General features: G+C 42.5%; 1 protein-coding gene across 13 annotated transcripts in view; it reads right to left on the reverse strand.

The window, feature by feature from the left end:
* TUB (TUB bipartite transcription factor) overlaps positions 1-18,662 on the reverse strand; it is a 137,793-nt gene that overhangs the window by 60,973 nt on the left and 58,158 nt on the right. The window contains exon 1 of one of the 13 annotated variants that reach the window (XM_030273828.4): positions 7,481-7,797. The exons of 9 other annotated variants lie outside the window; for them this stretch is intronic. In XM_030273828.4, the coding sequence (XP_030129688.1) occupies positions 7,481-7,518 (38 nt within the window). In that variant the 5' untranslated portion in view covers positions 7,519-7,797. Of the gene's footprint in view, positions 1-2,300; positions 2,389-7,480; positions 7,798-18,662 lie in introns of those variants that run through there. 3 more of the 13 variants (XM_030273831.4, XM_030273829.4, XM_072929650.1) reach the window with 3 other exon arrangements.

Consider the following 18,662-nt stretch of genomic DNA (forward strand, 5'->3'; position numbering starts at 1 on the left):
TGCTGCTGTAGTAATATGGGCTAGCAACAACCTGCTCTGAAAAAAAAAAAAAAAACAAACCTGTTTTCCTTATGTTTCTTGCTGTAGCACAGGAATAACTAATGCAAATACCTAGCCTTTAACTTCATTTTGCTTTCAACCTGATAGCAAATTTGAAAGACAGAACTTTTCAGATCCCTTCCGTAAGTGTAGATCAAATACCAACGTACTTGTATTTCACTTGCAAATACAATTTCCATCTTAGTCATCATTTGCACCTAATCAAGGAATTTCTTCATCTTGTAATATCTCATCTGCCGGTAGTTAGAACTGTGATTGGAATTGAAATTACCATTAAAAACTTCATGCTGTGGTTTCATTACCTGTGTCAAATGAGTTACAATAATCATGAATTATGATATGCACAGGCTTGTGTTAACATGCATCACAACAGGGATCACAAGGTTTCCACTGAAATTTGCAATTCAAGACTTAATTTTCATAAACATCTGAGAATCCAAGCTAGAACTCAACTTCATGAAAGAATGGCTGGGGCACTTCCTTTGTCAGAGAGCAAGGTAAGTGTGTCACTCACAAGCACATTGGCATATTCATGCATTACACACCTTATTTGCTCAGCTAAAACATGAGCTCAGAGAAGGGGATGACACCAAGCTAACCTTTTGAGTCAGTAGAAGGGCTCTGGTGCCACCTCTTTGTGACAGCTCCCTGCAAGCAACCACACAACTGCACGGATGGCAGAGGGCAGGTTTAGTCTCTACAGCATCCTTGCTTTCAGGGGGAAGGATGCTGGTGTGAATGCACAAAATGCTGCAAATTTCTTGTACTGGCAAAAGCAGTTACTCTCCTCTTCTCTGCAGGGACTACTACATTTTCCTGAAGGAGGAAGTGTTTTCAATTGGGTCACCATTTCTCTTTAAGGATAAAAAAATAGATAAATATGTAATCCCTCAAGTTATTAGCAATACAAAAGTATGAAATCTACCTCTGCTGTAGTCACTGAAAGGGAAAGGAAAGATACCTTTTAGTTTCTTATTAACATAAAAGAATAAAATTAAACCAAACAAAACCATCTAAAAAGTAATTTAATTATGGAGCAAACTGTGCTTTTAAAGTGTCATGAAGCTACACAACATAGACATAAACTACAAAAATTACATTGCCATCAAGTGTTAGATGAAACAACCTGGCATAAAATAAAAAAGTTTCATCTTTTATGATGTGTACTCATCCAAAATAATTATTCCAGTCTTTCCAGCTTCTCCCACTGCTGCCTTTGTACACTCCATACACCCTTCCCTGAGAGCACATTTCCTTATCTAAATTGATATCCCCTGACTTCCCATTTTCTTAAGAGCAGATATTCCATAGAAGCTAATGATCATATGCCTGCAACAAAAACGAAAGGGAAAAAAAAAAAAAAACCCACGGCAGAAATCACAGTGAGCTTTCCATTTGCATTTTGTGCCCCTCTCTTGTACCTGCCTTCTAAACTGAAAATTTTCCAGCCTAAGACTGCCTTGCTGTATACCTGCATATTATTAGCATTATGTAAATGACGACAAGGCCCAAAGAGGTGTTACACTCTCAGCTGAGAGTGCTCAGAACTTGCTGGTATCATCATCGCCCTGCCATTACATCAAGATAAAAGAGATTGCAAAACTGCAGGAAAACAGTTCTTCTGTCCCTGCCACCCCCCGTGCATGACACAGACCTGTCACCAAGAAGGGCATCTCCTAGTCCCAGTTACTGGCCTTCACGTACTACAGGAACAAAATGTTCACCAGTAAGTGAGATACAAAATAAACACCAAATGTAATATCCATGCTTAAGGCATTAATCTTTGAATACGCCACTGCAAACACTGAAATTAATTCTCAATAATCTACAAAATAAATAATTATAGCTTTTAAAAAATCACAGATGTACTAACTACTTAAGTAACACAATGAGAAGTTGGGATAGATTTCTTTAAAAGCTACAAACAATGAAATACAAATTAAATAGCAAATGTTTACAGAGAACGGTATCTTCTGCAGGCACCATACATTTGGCAAGACAGATTTCTATTTTCATGAATAATCTCAAGGTAGGAAAGAGAAGAGAACAGAAAAAGAGGCGAGAAGAGCAAGATGTAGGGAAAAATGGCAAAAAGAAATCTGTTCATCAGTGGAAAGAACAGAAAAGCATGAATTAGAAAATAAGTCATTAGTGTGAGAGGAAGAAAAATGAGGAGGAAGTGTGAAAAGAATCCAGCTCTCTAGAATGGCAATTTTTAGTTACTAGATAAAAAGTACCACCTTCCAGAAAAATTGCTGCTTGCATGTCTAAATGGATGCCACTCCAGGGAATGTCCAAACACCCTCAGGCATAAGAATCAGAACTGTCCAACTCAGGGAAGTGCATGAGGAGAGACGTCACATTTCACATCCACTTTCCGGCTGTGATCCAAATCTGGCACAGATGGCTTATAAATGATTGTCACTGCCAGGAACCTGCAAATGATTGTTGCTACCAGAAACCCACTGGCCTGTGAAAAAATCAGTTTTCATCTCAATCTGGCTGCTGATACCATAAAGGTGGTGGGGGCTGGCCATGCTCTGGGACAACTGGTGTATCACTTACTGTCTAAGGCCCGTGCAAGGGGTGGAAAAGCCCCTTCCTTAAATCCACCTCTGGCACACTGCAAAGCACAAGACAACGAGGTTTCACACCCAGCTCTGCAGTTCTTCTCCCGTGAGCCTTGTCCCATTTCCATTTAAGCTAACACCCTGCAACTTCCACGGTTTGGGATACTTATTTTCCTCACCTCTCTTTTCTGCCTGGTTGATTTAGGCTACCAGTTTCGGGGTAGCAATTGCCTCTGACATCTCCCTCACACTGATGCTGGGCAAACCACCACAGCAGAAACACTCCGTGCAGGAGCACAGAATTCCATTAAGGAAGATCTCTAACTTAAAATGTTTCAAAAGCACATGAGCGGGGTAATTTTATACACTGAATAGCCTGAGACAAGACAGCCTGTTTCAGACAAGAGGACAGACACAGTATTTGAACTCTTTTCTTTAAAAAAAGCAGCTCTTGTAAATTATCTATGCCATTCCCCACGGCAGGAGGCTGGGAGCGAGCCTGCCTGCATTGCAATGCTCTCACTCACAAACTGCACCTTGCAGCAAGGTGAGCCCTCCACCTGCACTGCTGCCTTCACAATGCCAAAACTTAAGGGTTTATATTATCCCACTATCTCAACAATATGCACAGAAATGAGCGTGGGATACCCTTGGTCTTCAAGGCCATTTTTGTTCCAGGACTTGTTTACACATCGCACTTTCAGAAATATTCTTATCTCCCTAATTGCGATGATTCATGAATTTACAACCCAGCTGTGCTCCACAATTTTCTTCCAACTGTAATCCTTCCCTTTGCAAGTAAATAACTTGTGACTGTTTATAGCTGCAATATCTAAGCACAGCCCTAAAACTTCAGAGCAAATTCATGAAAGCTACAAAAATTGAGCATAATAAAACTTGTCACAAACAAAAATAATGTGCATGATTACCACCATCATGTACATATCAAGACACATTATGCCACGGCAAACGCAGGCTGTGTGATCTGCTGTCTTCAGTGCCTTCAGTGCCCTCAGTGCCAAGTGCCAGGCACCCCCAGGGCACAGTACATGGGGGCCCCTCTGGCCATAGCAAGTTTATCCACACAAACCAAGGCTCAGCAGCATCACACATACTTTACAGAGAACTCTAGGGACTTGCATTAAATTGATTCCTGTGTGGATTGGGTTTTTCAGCTGGTGGAGTTGCAATATTTCTCATGGAACAGGTTAGCTGGTTGTGTAAATGCTGCTTTTAAAGCTACAGGATTAAGATTTATTGTTAAAGAAGCAGCTGAAAACATAAGAACAAATAATAATAATAGAGACAGAGGCCTTACTGTAACTGAGTTTACTGATACTTTCATCTTACCTAGCAGCAGTTTTATTTGACTGCAGTTTTTATAGAATGAGGAATGTCTTCACTTATTCAAGACAATCCAGCATAAGATAAAAATGAGTATGTTACATTTAAGAAATGCTATAAATTAAAAATAAGTTCAAGAAAAAGATACGAAACAAAAACCTACATTTGAACAAAAAAACTGAACTCCTGTGAATTTAATGATTCCCAGACACTTCTGCATTGCATTTTCTACTGGAAACTGTTGAAGCTTATTAAAGGAAAACACTACTGTGCTTGAGAACATAATTCCTCAAGAAGCTACATCTTACTCTTAACTTCTGGGGGCAGCTACACAGACTGCAACTGATTTTTTTTTTAATTGCATCTAAACTATTTTGACTCTTTGTAATAAAGAGCAGAGATATTGTTAAAAGCAGGTGCAATTTAAAGAATTCCTAGCTCATTGTACCTCATGTGCAGCTTCATGTAAGTGCTTAATCATATGCTTAAATTTCTACCTATGATATGTGTTTCACGGAAATAAATGCAATATATTTACTTTTAAAAAACAGTTTCCCAATTATTTTTCATAATGCTAGTGAAAAGAAATCTCATCCTATGACTATTAACGTTTCAAAAACAGAATACTTAAGAGACGATGGAAAGACATAAGGGCAAAACATTGAAATCACAAACTCACAAATAATATGAACCTTTTATTGACTTCAGCACAAGCTAGCACTCACACTGATAAAATTGCCTACTATTTTTTGTTAACTCACACAAAATGTTCTCAGCATCTTAAAAGGGGAAGTATAAGTTTGTGAGTTGTGGACACGCAGGTGGATTGCTTAATGAATTGTACATGACACACATGGAACTGACTCCCTCTGGCTCATTTCACTTGAAAGGAAAAATGTGACATTTTACTAGTGGAAATACAAGCCTTCTCTGCTTGAGTTAATTCAGATATATAGCTGCACATATGTTCCAGTGCCAGAAGGATACATCTTTCCAGACTTCAGCATGCCCAGCAGCCTATGCTCTGTCCCCCACACAAGCAGCAGCGACACTCTTGGCTGCCACATGCCACCCGGACCATAAAGAAGGTGCTGAACCTCCCTCTGTGTTCTGAGAGTCAGCAACCACTGAACTCAGCACAGTAAACAAGAATGTGAAGCAAGAGGGCAGATAAGCATGGGGTATTTTGCTCTGAGAGAGAAGATCATCTGTTCCAAGAGGTGCACATCAGGTCTCTCCTTCTCCTTGTATATTTCACTCCCTCGAAATGGTACTTTGACCTAATTTACACATAAAGTGCTTTGATGTGTAAACTCAGTCACACATGCGTTCAGAAACCACTGCTTCCTGGGCAAGCATGTTTAGGGGATCTTGGAAGATGCTTTACACACACAAGTCCAATAAGATTTGCAATGATATACCTCTAACTCAAAAATTACCTCTGAAGATTGAAAAATAAGTCAGCTTCTCGAGAGAACACTGTTAGAAACCTAAATAAAGATACTTCAGAGCAGAACTGTGGTTTGGTTGCCTTTTGGTTTCGAGCAATCCTCAGCAGTTTCTGACTATAAACACATCATTAACATTCAAGAATAAGATTATATTAGAAAAGATAGGAGTATCATCAAATCTGTGTTTCTCTGAGATTTGCTGCTTTGTCTTCCTTTGTTTGTGCTGCACTTAGCAGAAATGGAAATGTTTTATTTCTTTCTTTGAGGCCACCGCTATAAAACCCCTCAGCAAAGTTTTGGCATTGGCCTCTGCAGAGCATTGTGTACAGTGAGAGAACAGAGAAACTCTTCCACTGCTGCTGGGATGAGCCATGAACAGCTGTTCCTCTGGTATTTCTGTCCTCATTACAAGGCTTCAGATTGCATCAGAATGCATCCACTAGTCATTTTTGAAGCCTTATTGCCAATTCCTTACATCTTTTCAAAATGCATGGGCTGAAAGTGCTATTGCTGAGAGAGTGGTAATATTCTTAGATTCATTGTAATCATGCTTCTTTCTTTCTAATTCTTCTACTGATTTGAACTATGATGTGCACATATCAAAATAGGAGATTTCCACTTGTGCAATTATCTTAGGGCTTTTTTTCTCTGTATTAAGGAGTGATGTATTTGTGTTCACGTTGCATTTGTTGTGGCATACGTCTGCTACAAACACTGTCAAAGAGAATGTGGCAAACTACAACTGACCTGCTTAAACAGCTATCCTTCTTTTAAAATGCACTCTGCACATATTTTTAATTCCACGATTCTCTACCGACAACAGAAATAAAAGGTTTATCACATAATCCACTAGGTTGGAATAGACCTCTGAAATCGAGTCCAACCTATGACTGAATACTATCGTGTTAACGAGACCATGGCACTGAGTGCCACATCCAGTCGTTCCTTAAACACCTCCAGGGACCGTGACTCCACCACCCCCAGGCCGGGCAGCTCATTCCAATACCCAGTCATCCTTTTGTGAAGAACTTTTTCCTCGTGTCCTACCTAATCCACCGTAAGACTGTGTCCTCGTTTCCTATGTTACTGTATCTACCTTGTTTCACTTACAACCAAACAAATGAAAGAAACACGCTTTCTGTCGTTTCCAGAGCACCTTGTCAAACCCCTCGTGTAAAACTTCAGCTTGAAAAAGACACTTTAACGAAAACTAAAAATAAAAACAAACAAACTCATAATGTTAATGTACTCAGAACAGCAGATTCGGAAAGGGGTCTATTACTAGAACAGCCCATCCCGCTCGCAGCGAAATATTTGGCTCGGTTTCCCCTCGGCCCGGCAAGTCTGACACCAACTATTCCCTCGTTGCGGGCGCGGATGCTCCCGCTGCACAGCCGGGCGTTGGGAGCAGGGCACGGCGGCAGGGCTGCAGGGACAGGGGGCTCCGCGCACCCGGGGCCGGCTCCGCTGACGCACGGGGCTCCCGGGCCGCCGCCGCGCCGCGGCTCCCGTAGCTTATGGCAACGGCGGAGCCAATGGCAGCCGCGGGCCGGGCGCTGCCATGGCGATCCCGCTCCCCGCCATGGCGGCCCCGCCGGCCGCGGCCGCCCCGCGCATCGCCCGCCCGCGGCCGCGCTCCCGGAGCCGCCGCCGGCGGGGGCAGCGCGGGGCCGGCGCCCGAGGCGCGGCCGCCGCCACCGACGGCGCAGCGCTCCGCCCGCCCGCCGGGGCCGCAGGGCAGGACGGCTCCGCGCTCTGCCCGCTCCCCGCGGGGCGGACGGCTCGCCCCGAGAGCAGCCCCCGAACTTCGCGGAGCGGCACCGACCCGAAGTTGGGAGGCGGGACCGGGCGCCCCGGCCCGGGCCGGCCAGCGATCCGCTCCCCCCGGCGGCACCCACCGCCGCCCCGCCTCGCCCCGGGGAGGGTCCGGCCGCCCCGGCCCCGCGACCGAGCTGCGGGCTCCGGCGCGGACCCCTCGAGGGGCAGCGGCTCCTGCCCAGGGGCATCCCCTGTGCCTCCGCCCCACCCGCCGCCTCCCGCGGGGTCTCCCCCTACCTGTAAGGGATCCAGTCCGCCTGGTGCCGCGAACTCATCTCTCCCCGGCGACGCTGCCCGGAGCCGAGGAGGCGGACGCGGCCGCTGCTGCCCGAGTCGGAGCCCGCCACGGCGCGGACAGCATCCTCCGTCCGGGGCGGGGGCGGGCGGCGCGCCGGTTATCCCGGCAGCGGCCGCAGAAACATCCCCCCGGGGAGGGCTCCCAGCGGCGGGCCGGGCTGCATGGGGAGGGGGCGGCCGGGGGCAGCGGGAGGCGGCTCCCAGCCCTTCCTCCCTGCCCGGAGCGGCGGCTGAGTCGCGCACCGGAGCGGGGAGGGGCGGGGGAAGGGCCAGCGGCGGGCAGGGAAAGGCAGGGCAGCAGCGCCGCGTCCCCGCTGCCGCTACCCGCCCGCCCCCCCGCTGCCGCCGCCGCGCTCAGGCTTCGCCCGGGCCAGGCGGGTCCCGCCGAGCCGAGCCGAGCCGAGCCGAGCCGCCCTCCATGCCGGGCCCGCCCCTGCCCCTCTGCCGCGCCGCCGCCGGGCATATGCGGGCGGCGCGGCCGCGGGGAACGGGCACGGGCTGTGCTGGCACGGCACGGCACGGCAAAGCGCGCCCTGGCATCGGCAGAGACCGAGCCATGAGTCGGGAGCTGGCCGGGCAGACCTCGGCTAACCAGGGTGTGGAGAGGTGCGAGGAGAGCGCAGCCTGCACGCAGGTTCCTCTCAACGCAGCCCACCGCCAAAATGTATGAATTGCATCAACTCAGCCCAAAATGGTCGAGGAACCACGGCCTGGGGGCTGTTACCGCCGCCCCTAAGGGAGAATCCATGGTTTCGGTTTGCCAACAGCGGACTGATGCCTTGCGGTGATGAGAGCTTTTGGGATCTGGGGGTCGCAGCCGCCTCTGCTGGCCCTGGCACGGCCGCGAGCGCCGGCAGCTCTCCCGGTAAAACCATGGTGGGAAACTGAGGCTGGCTGGGAGCAGAGCACAGACAAGGCACCCTGAGGAACCCACCTTTTGCTACACGGGTGTGGTACAGGCCACCTATCCTTTCAGCACAAGACCAGCTCTGCTCCAGCTCTACAGCCACAGCAGAAGTAAAGCCCTTTTAAACCGTGTCAATCCTATGTCAGATTATAAGATTACAAGAAAGTTACCGACTTCATGGAAGAAACATGATGTGAGCAACAAAATTAGTGGAAGAAAAGGATGAATCAAAAATACTGTCTCTATTTGCTTTGAACAATGCCAGTCTGGCCTCTAGTATCTCACAAGTTTTGTTGTAGGTAATGTTTGTACTGCATATGGGGAGAGATATTTAAAGAAAACTTGCAAGTTAACTGAAGTCACCTTTTCTACCAAAACAAGGAAATAAACAACCAAAGAGTTAAATGTGGCACTCACTGTACCTCAGAAAGCCTTAGATAGTGAGGATCACCTTAGTGACAAAGATGTGAAGCTCTGACCTGCTAAGCCATACCCAAATTGCAACACTGGTCTTCTGCCTGATGTGTGAAATCATCTGGAAGAAGGTTATGGTACAGGATATCCCATCACAAGGACTGCAGAATTAAAAGGAAAGATGAATAATTAAGGCTTTGGAAAGATGCTCATCTGAGCAGAGAGGAAAAAAAAAAAAAGCTTCATCTAAGAAAACAGAGATGGGGAGTTTAGAGGTATGTGCCTAGAAATGGTAGAGTAGAACAGCAAAAGAACCTTCATTTTGGGTTTATGGCATAAAAAGCAAGGAGACTATTATAACTTAGAAAATTAGAAACAGATTGAAAGAGATACTTTTTCACTCAACGTTCCTCTATGGTTGGATTCACTACCAAAGATCATGGTCAGGGCCCGGAAGCCAGCAGAGTCAACAGATGATGGCATGCTTCGCAGGCAACACACACATTATCACGTTCCTCACTCTCATGAGCTGTCAGGGGCTATTTTAAATCCAGAAACCAGAATTTAAACCTGTTCCAGAAGTCCAAACAAGATCTGCTTTTAAGGAAGAATTCTCTCCTATCCATACAAATAAAACATTGTGCTGCTTTCTTGACCAGTGTCAGGCACTGGATTGGACAGACCTGCCTCCATTCCAGTCAGGCACAACCTGGAGCTGTGAAACAGCAGCTTCACCACCACCTGGCAATGCTATTAGCATGAGGAGGCGGCTGAGGAGAGATTCCCATCTCCTGGTGCTAAGCTGCATGCTTTTTAAACACTGAGGCTTCTTCAAAGGAGATGAAAGACAAAAGAAGGGCTTCTTGTGTTCAGAGACAGAAGTTTTCAAGACTGATGATTAGAATATCTGTTTGCAAAAAGACGTAAGTGTAAAGGTTGGTAGATGAGCAAATGCATGCCTCTGAACTTTGGAGTGATACAAAATATGAAAGTGTCTTACTGCCCATTTAACAGCCCAAGATGATGTTTAGATTCACAGATACAAAGCATACAGAGTTACCACGTGCTCAAAATGGGAGACTGACAGGGTGCCCTGAAAGATGGGTATGCACTGAGCATAATGTCCATCCAGGCAAAGCTGATAGAGGAGAAGAAAGATAAGGAATATTTTATGGGAAGAAGGGCAAAACAATTTTCTGACATTTTATCTGCTTTTAAATGGCTTACTTATGCCCCCAACCCTTTTCCTCATCCTCCCCCTCCCTGATTCTCCTTCATCCCTTTACCACCTCTGGTGAATATGTTTTATATGGTTTCACTGTCCAGCTTTGGCTCTTTCTCACAAGCAATGCTCTGCCTCCATTTCTGAAGCAGCTGAATGGAGTGAAAGGTGAATACCAATTCTCTGCAGCTGGCGGCATTAAGAGTAGGGTTACTGCACATCTCTGAGCAGGGTCACAACTCACCAGCCTTCTTTAGATGTCCCTCTGTCTTGTCTGTGTGGCACACAGAGCTATCTCTGAATTACAGGGCAAGTGTTACAGAGAAATCCTTGTCAGGAGCAGGACTGAGGTGTTCATTTTACTGTGTAACAAGCCTCGAGATTGCCCTCAACCTGCAGATCCATTCATTGGTATCTCTAGTAAATCCCAGCAGCTCAGGGAAGACTTGGTCTCGAACACACAGGTTTTTACCAAGCACTAAAACAACAAAAAACAGGGAAAAGCATCAGCATGTAACAAATAACCCTGACATACCATTATAATTCCTAGGTGCTCTCTGTGAATAGAGCTGTACTTATAAAAAGCCATGTTTAATTAGTTTCAGATGCCAGCCTGACGGGCAAGGCAGTCTGTTTGAAAAACAGTGCTTTAAAGGTTCAAGGACTGATACATGAAACAGCAGTGAGGCAGATGCAAACCTGTCTCCTCCACTGCCAAACATGTCTCACTAAGCAACATCTTCCTCTATATACAGTCTGCCATCTTTCCAATTATCCCTCTTTTTTCCTCTGTGTAAAATAAGTGTCCCTCTAATACATTTTTATATTGAGGTGATGAATAATACAACACAACTGTATCTAACAGTTGAAAACACCTGCATTTGCAACAGAAAGCCTTCTGGCAATCTGGGTAGAGAGCAAGACATCAAAGCAGAAACACTGTTGAAAGGAAGCCTGGAGAATCTAAGAAAGCAGTAAAATAACAAACTGATGTAAGCTCTTTCCTAAATTCACAGATTCATTTATTTTAAGTCTAATTTTCACATGATGGGGAATTAAATTTTTTCTTATTTAACCCATTAAAAAAAAAAGTAGTAAATGTGTATATTTATTTGAAAAAGAAGCACAGAGTATCTTTTATAGAGGGGGTTTTATCTACCTATAGTCCTTTGTATTTCTTTCTAGGCCCACTGTTTTATCTGCACTGCTGAGCACGGCACTGTTCAGAGGTTGTATGCTACAGAGAGAAAGGTCTGCATGTCCTGTGCTTTAGGTTTCCTAACCCTCAGAGCTGCTACAATAGGCTCAGGTTATGTATTGAATTAAATTCCTGCCTCATTTTCCTTTTTAGCTGACCTGGATAGAGGCTGCTTTAGGAAGGGGAAAGTCTAGTGATGAACTCAATAACCCATCCTCGGTTTATGCTGGGGTGCAACACACATCCTAACTCACAGTTCCCAACCCTTTCAAAAGACACCTAAGAGACTAAAACAATCTTTACTTTTGAGGTCTCTTAAAAGGGCATGAGCTGCCAGTTTGTTACCTCTGGGTCAGCTCAAACACAGTGCAGAAATACTTCTATCCATCCTTTTAAATCTTATAGTAGCACAAACAGAACAGATTTGGCATAAATGTGTAAAGATTCTGGGCTTTCATTTATTGGCTTGAGATTTTCTAATTTTAAGCTCCAACTGACAAGCAATAATGAAGGATGTGTTTGTGCTGGCGTGGCTACAGAAGTGGTTGTGTTTAGATTTTTCCATTCCAATGTATCTAGAATCAAGAGATCATATTTGAAGTTAAATCATGCCAGATAAAATTTATCTGTACTCCTTACAAATTGGGAGTTCCTAAAAATGATCATGGATTTTTCTGTATAAAGCTCAGATCAGTTGTAAGAACATCTAGGATATTTTGTTTGCTTGTTTGAAAATCAAACTGTGGATCTAACCAGGACCAGATGCAAAAGTTGAAGGTTTTGTGAAGCTGATATTCACCAGGGTCAATATATTTCTTCCCAACCAATGAGTTCTGAAATGCATTGAATCAAATTCAGAATAAACCCTCATGATGATAGTAAGGACGTTAATGTTTTCCCAAATCAAAACATTAAGAAAATTCTCTCAAAACAATGAGAAAAAATCATAGCCCTGAGTGGTAATTTTGGCCCTAAACACTTCAGTAATACCAAAGACGTGACAGAGGTAATTCTGCCTGTTGTTGTGGTCTTTAGATGAGGCTTATGCCAAGTTCACTGTCATTGTGCCTTAAACAGAAAGAAGCCCAGGTTAGATCTTGTTTCCCTAGTAAGAAAAACAAAAAGGCATTATTTTTGATACCCCAATTTCAAATAGAACAAGAAAATTTTATGGTAAAGGTGAACAATTTGGAGATAAAACTCTGAGGAGAAAACAGATTGGTACATGAAAGACTAATTGCAGTGTTTACATGGTTGATCCTCTCCATCTCTCCATAAAAGCTCACCTTTCCCTACTGCATTTCATCTATTCTCATTCCAGTAAGTTCATTCCTGCTTTTTTATTGTGAGGCTGTGGAGTATAAATACTTATCAGTAACACCCTGAAATAAAATCTATTCTGCAATAACAGAATAGAGTTCTCTTGCCACCTAGGGTAATTTTTCACTTTAGTCACTTCAGTTTGAGCTTGCCTAGCTCCAGGAGATCCTGTCTAATACCAGTTTCTTTAACAGTTAACATCAAGCTGACACCTACATCTACACATTCCTATAGAATAGGAAAGTATGAGAAAATGCTAACTTTTGAGGAGGGAAAGCTGTAAAGCTCCCTTTGCCAGCACTAGAAAGCAAACCTCATATGTCACTGTCCTTGTGTGGGTGGCCTGCTTTCAACAATGGTGGCCTGTTTTCAACACCTTCTGAAGAAGTTTTAATTCAGTCTGATACCACATCCTGTAATACACTCAGCATCTCTCTCAAAGTCTTGCAATGGGTACATACAGTATTCTTATTTTCCAGTGTAAGTAAAAAATCCTGTTACTGACAGGAAACCAAACTACATCAGTGGTGTACATGAAGCCACTGAAACTTGAGTGAGAATCTAGTATCATCATAATTGGAGTTCCTGTCATCTTTGGAATTGTTGTCCCATTGAATAATTACCTAAATCCAGTGGGGTCACTAGAAGTGGATTCTGTTCCATATTCCCTTCAGAGTCCCTGCTTGACTGCTCTCTAACATGATTCTTACATCCTAATACCTAGAGTGATTGTTCATGAAGGATGAATTTTCCTATGACAGTGCTTAAATACAAAATTGGATAATCCTATGCCATTTCAGCATACTATTTCACCTAAGTTTTGCTTTAAAAGGTTTATTTTTCCTTTATTTATGATTATACCAAATTTTACACTGTAATTTTGCCCTCATTTCTAGCACTTATGCTCTTTGGACTTTTCTGAACAATTTAGATTATTTACATATCAATTAAGGCAGTTATAATACCAAATAAAAAAGACATATTTTTAAAAATACCCCTGCCCAAAGTACGTATCTCTTCCCGATAGGACAGGTCTAAATTCATAGGAAACTAAATGCAGATTTACTGCCCATGAAAATTCTGTCATTTTGGGGTGGGTTTTTTGCCTTCTAAAAGTCAAGGATCATTTTCAGTTCTGACTCCTTTTCTGTTTTGTTTTCTTTTCAAGGAATCACAGGATAGATGGCAATGGAAGAATCTCATTTCTGGAGATCATTTTACACTCAGCCAGCAAGAAGGGAAAATACTGCATCTCCCTTTGTCCCAAGTGTAGGGGACCATGAGATGTCCTTCCAGGACAAAAGTATGATCTTCCAACTCAGACTGGCAGAGCCAGGCTGAAATTCTTGCAAGTTATTAGCAAATGGTAGCATGTCTTCATATTAAATAGTCCTCCCTTTGCAGCATGGTGAGGAAGCATCTGTACTTAGTACTGCCAAACCCCAAGATTAATCTAAAGCTGAGCACATCTTTCATAACTATTCTGTGAAAGTATACATAGGAATTACTTCCAGTTATTGTTAAAAAAAAAAACCCAAAACACCCAAACATTGAAATTATACATCTAAAACTGTCTACCCAGCTGTGAGTTTAGTTTTAAATGTTCATACTTAGCTGTGGGGGAGTGAAACAAAAAGCAAAAAAATATCCTGCCTAATCTCTGGGATGTTTCCATTCCACAGATAGTTCAAACTCAGATGTGACTTATCTGCCCTTAAAAGCTGTTAACTTCACTTGACAGTGAGCCAGAAAATTGAAATGCTCCCAGCAGAACTTGTAAGTAGACCAGAAGTGCTTTGCCATAGGTGTTCGGATGGAACATCATGATAATGACCCTCTCATTTTATACCCTCTAGATTTTTTCCATCAAACATGATTATTCAAAGAAGTCAGTTCCTATTAAAAAAAAAAAAAAAAAAAAAGCCTCAGATTTTAAGAGAATTAACGTTCCATTACAGCTTAGCACAGAGCTGCAATCAAATTAAAATGAGGTTGAATTCACTGTACAAAGAAAAAAGATTTGAATGGTTTTGTTTGGAATCAAAGCAGCTGGAAAATTGGAAACCAGCTTTAGAATAGCTGAGCATTTTTATAGGAAGAAAACATTCTACAGTCTTCAAAGTCTACAGATTATATTTAAGATTAAATACTATCAAGTTATTATTTTTATTTTCTGTCCTTAAAATGATCTAGCTGGTAAAATTTTTCAAAAGGAGCAGAAGTAAGTATTTAAATTATTGTCCTTCTGCAGTCTTTCTGATAGAATGGGCTAAATATATTTGATCTTACCATGGAAACACCTGATTTGCCTTCAGAATTTATGCAACTTAGTAAGTTGGCTTACTGCAATCATCTGCACTTCTGGCCAGTCTGTGACACTATTCGTAATATGACTGCTTTACATCATCTTTGCAACGCCATAAAATGTCGCATTCGTGTTAGGGGTGACAAACTGAGGCAAGAGCTGGATGATTTGGTTTGGCTGCAGCTGTACAGAAAGCCTCTGGATGAGCTGGGGGATGATCAGTTATCCTCCCAGAACACCCATCCCCAGCGCATACAAATCAGTTTCTGGGTAACGCGTGCCAGGCGCTTCCCAAATCCTACATGGTCGCCAGAACAAGGACAAGATGAGAGCGTGTTGCTTACTCAGTGTTTCCCTAAATTACAAATCTAATGCAACTGGTAATAATTTCAAATGCACAGATACACTAAATTAACTTAAACTGCTGGCTGAGAATTTCTGTTTGCAAACGCTATTAATGTTATTGATTACAGCGCACAGTTTTTCACTTTATCTCGATAGATGACTGAAGCCGTGGCCAAATAGCTCAACATAAGCTAAATGTGAGACACTGTGTTCAATAATGTGGTCGAGCCTAAAGAGCCCTTTTTCTTTCTGTGTTTCATCATGTTCTTATAAAATGCTCTATTTCAGTGTTTACTTGGTGGTGTGGCTGTCAAAGTTTAACTGCTCTTTGCTGGACAGCCCCCAGTTTCCTCTGGAGAATGCCAGGACAGGATTATCTTTTTTTTTTTTTTTTTTTTTTTTTTTTTTTTTTTTGGCTGGAGATGCATTAAAATAAGACTTCCACTTTAAAAAATTAAGTTCTTCAAAGAGACTTCTCCTCCATGGCAGAAGGTGGCCTAAAGCAACATTTCTTATGCAATCTTGGGATAAGAATTAAAACCAAAGGTCAATCAAATAGTTTACATCTTCCTAGTAAACTCTAAAAAAATTACATAGATACAAAATTATCTGAGCCTATGCAGATTATTATACAAGGAGATGACTGTGAGACATCTTTTTCTTCATTTTTCTTTTCATAAACCAAACTTTTTATGGCCTCTCAGACCCTTTTTAGACAACATCAACTTTATCTGAAATTATTGTTGGTAGATATTTACGGATATTCTATTTACTATCCAGCTCAGGAATTGCTACGTTAACTCTTTAGGATTTCTTTGCACCTCTTTATCAGTGACAGTTCCCTGTTCTTCCAAGCTAAATCCTATTACACTTTCCATGCATGGATACTGCATTTTTCCTTCTATCCTTCCCACTCTATTCATGAGCTTGTTTCATTCATGCACCAAACAGTGTTATTCCAGTCTGGGCCAGACACTGGTAACACGATTGTAACCTTGCCCTTCAACTCTCCTTCAGATCCAACAAGTTACAAACTATCCCTGTCTGAAAGCAAGGATGATTCCAGCTTCACACAAAATGTATTATTTATGACTAAATCAAAATGAGACTGAGAACAATGCAACTCTCCTTCAGTGAATGTGAAGATACATGCTATGGAGAATAAGAAACTAGGGAAATTATCTGAGTTGGGAAAAGATATGATGTATTAACTTAAAAAAAAAAAAGCATAATAATTATGAAAGCTTAGCCACAAGGCTGGATTTAGTGACAGACCTGAGGAGAGGAAAAAGGTGAAGGGCATGAGAGCTCAGGACATCAGAACCTGTGACTGCCTTCCTGCTGGTACCACCCACCATTCCCATTCCTGTATGACTGAGTGTCTCAGTTTATGTTTCTTCCTTTCACAACTCTGTCCCATTTTCTTGGCTCTAAATAATTAAGATTCTTCAGGAAAGCTAGAGGTTCAGGTCTTTAGGAAGGGATTTCTCTGTCTCTGAAGTACTGTCCTGCACAGCACAGTTAACCTCTGAAGGTCAGCATGCTTTGACTGGAAGAGGAACAAGAAGGAATAGGAAAGAGCTAGGGAGAAGAAGGCATTACAGGAGCCACCAAATTGTTTGTATTTACTAGGAAACTGTTCAAAAAACACTGATGGCCCCCTTCCCAGAAAACAGTAGTATATTTAGCTGTGTTCTATATACATACAATGTATGTACATGTTGTACCTCTAGCAGCCGTAATGAAGCAGTTGTACATAGTGGATGGCACAGGCTATACCATATATATATATATATATTTATATACATATATACATCTCCTGCTATACCTGCTGTATGATTCTGCTCCCTCTCATGGAGTCCAAATTTAACAGTGTCCTTGAGAACCCACTGTGCCCAAAAGCACAGCCTCTTCCTCAGGAAATGCTGAGCAGTTTCCTCATTCTGACATTTGCTATTTATTGATCCTTGTCCACACTGTCTTCCTTTACATGAGGAGAGTGGTAATGGAACAGCCTGTTTGCAGCCAGTGCTGCATTGTACCCGAGTGCTCGAGAGATGTATTGAGACGCACAGACCTGGAGAAATTCCCTTCTGTGCCTCTTGGCTTGTGTTCCTATTTAACTCTCTACCAGACCCCGTTCAACTAGAAGACCCTTCCTGTATACCGAAATGTTAAAGCAAAAGCAAGACTCAGTGGATGAAGTTAAATCAAGGAGAATTAGAAAAAAACTCAGCCAATCCAGAAGACATTGAAAAAGTTCATGTAGGTGTAATAGGCGTATTGTTGTGGAAAAAGAGAGAATAAGACAGAGGGGGAAATTGTATAAAAATAAACACCGAGAAGGAGACTCAGGTCTAAAAGACAGAGTGGGAGTTAATGGACTAAATACAGAAACTACACACAAAAGGTCCATATATCAGCAGGCTAGGGGGGAAAAAGCCCACAACAACCCTACAGCCATGAAAAGCCTCCACAAATACCACATACAGGATCTTGGAGTAAGTCACTAAATTAGAAAAGTGTCACAGATTACTTTTGCAAAGGGATGTGGCACCTGAAGTAGACAGAAGCAGCTGGTGGGTATTGATACTTTCTTTTCTTATTTTCTGTTTTCTTACTGCTTCATGGCAATGAATTTTGTTGCACAGCACATGCCAGTCATACAGTAAATGAGCAACCCTTGAAAGGAAACATACTGCATATTTTTCTGAACAGCAGATTTTACTTCAGATTGTCTTCTAAAAACAAATCAGTTTGTAAAAAAATATATTTTGGTGCTAACTTATGCTAAAAGTACCCAGCCCCACAGAGTGCCACGTGTTTCCCTGCTGTTTGCCTCAGCTGTCAAAAAACACTTGAAGAGTTCCTGGTTTTCCCTTTGCTACTCACATGGTGTGCAGGCATTTCAACTGACTAAATGCATTATAACATTGAAATAAGACATTGTAGGGGCAGACTCAGATGAAAATTATGTTTTGTAAGGAAATAATTGCCAATAAATAGACATTTCCAGAATTTCCACTGGAATTGATGGAATTATTTTTGCAAATATATCCTGTGGTCAGCTTAACATGATCAGGGTGGGGGTTCTGAGAGGAACCCAGCCTCAAGAGGTATTATAACAAGTTCTCCTAATCTCAGTAAGTGCCATCTTTCCCTTATGCAATTTTTAATTATTTGCAATTAACTCTTGATATTTGGAAAAAATTTTTCATTCATTCAAATATTTGGAAGAATCAGCAAATGTGATTTTCCTCTAAATTAAACCTTTGGCTTATGAAAATAAGAAAAAGAGTACTGGAAAATTTTTAGGTTTTCATATTGGCATCCTGCTTAACAAAACTTCTCCATCCACCAGCGGGATTTTAGGGTGACAGTAAAACAGAGGGTGCCTCTGTGCATATATCC

The sequence above is a fragment of the Taeniopygia guttata genome, chromosome 5, assembly GCF_048771995.1.
Source record: "Taeniopygia guttata chromosome 5, bTaeGut7.mat, whole genome shotgun sequence".
Taxonomy (NCBI): Eukaryota; Metazoa; Chordata; class Aves; order Passeriformes; family Estrildidae; genus Taeniopygia; species Taeniopygia guttata.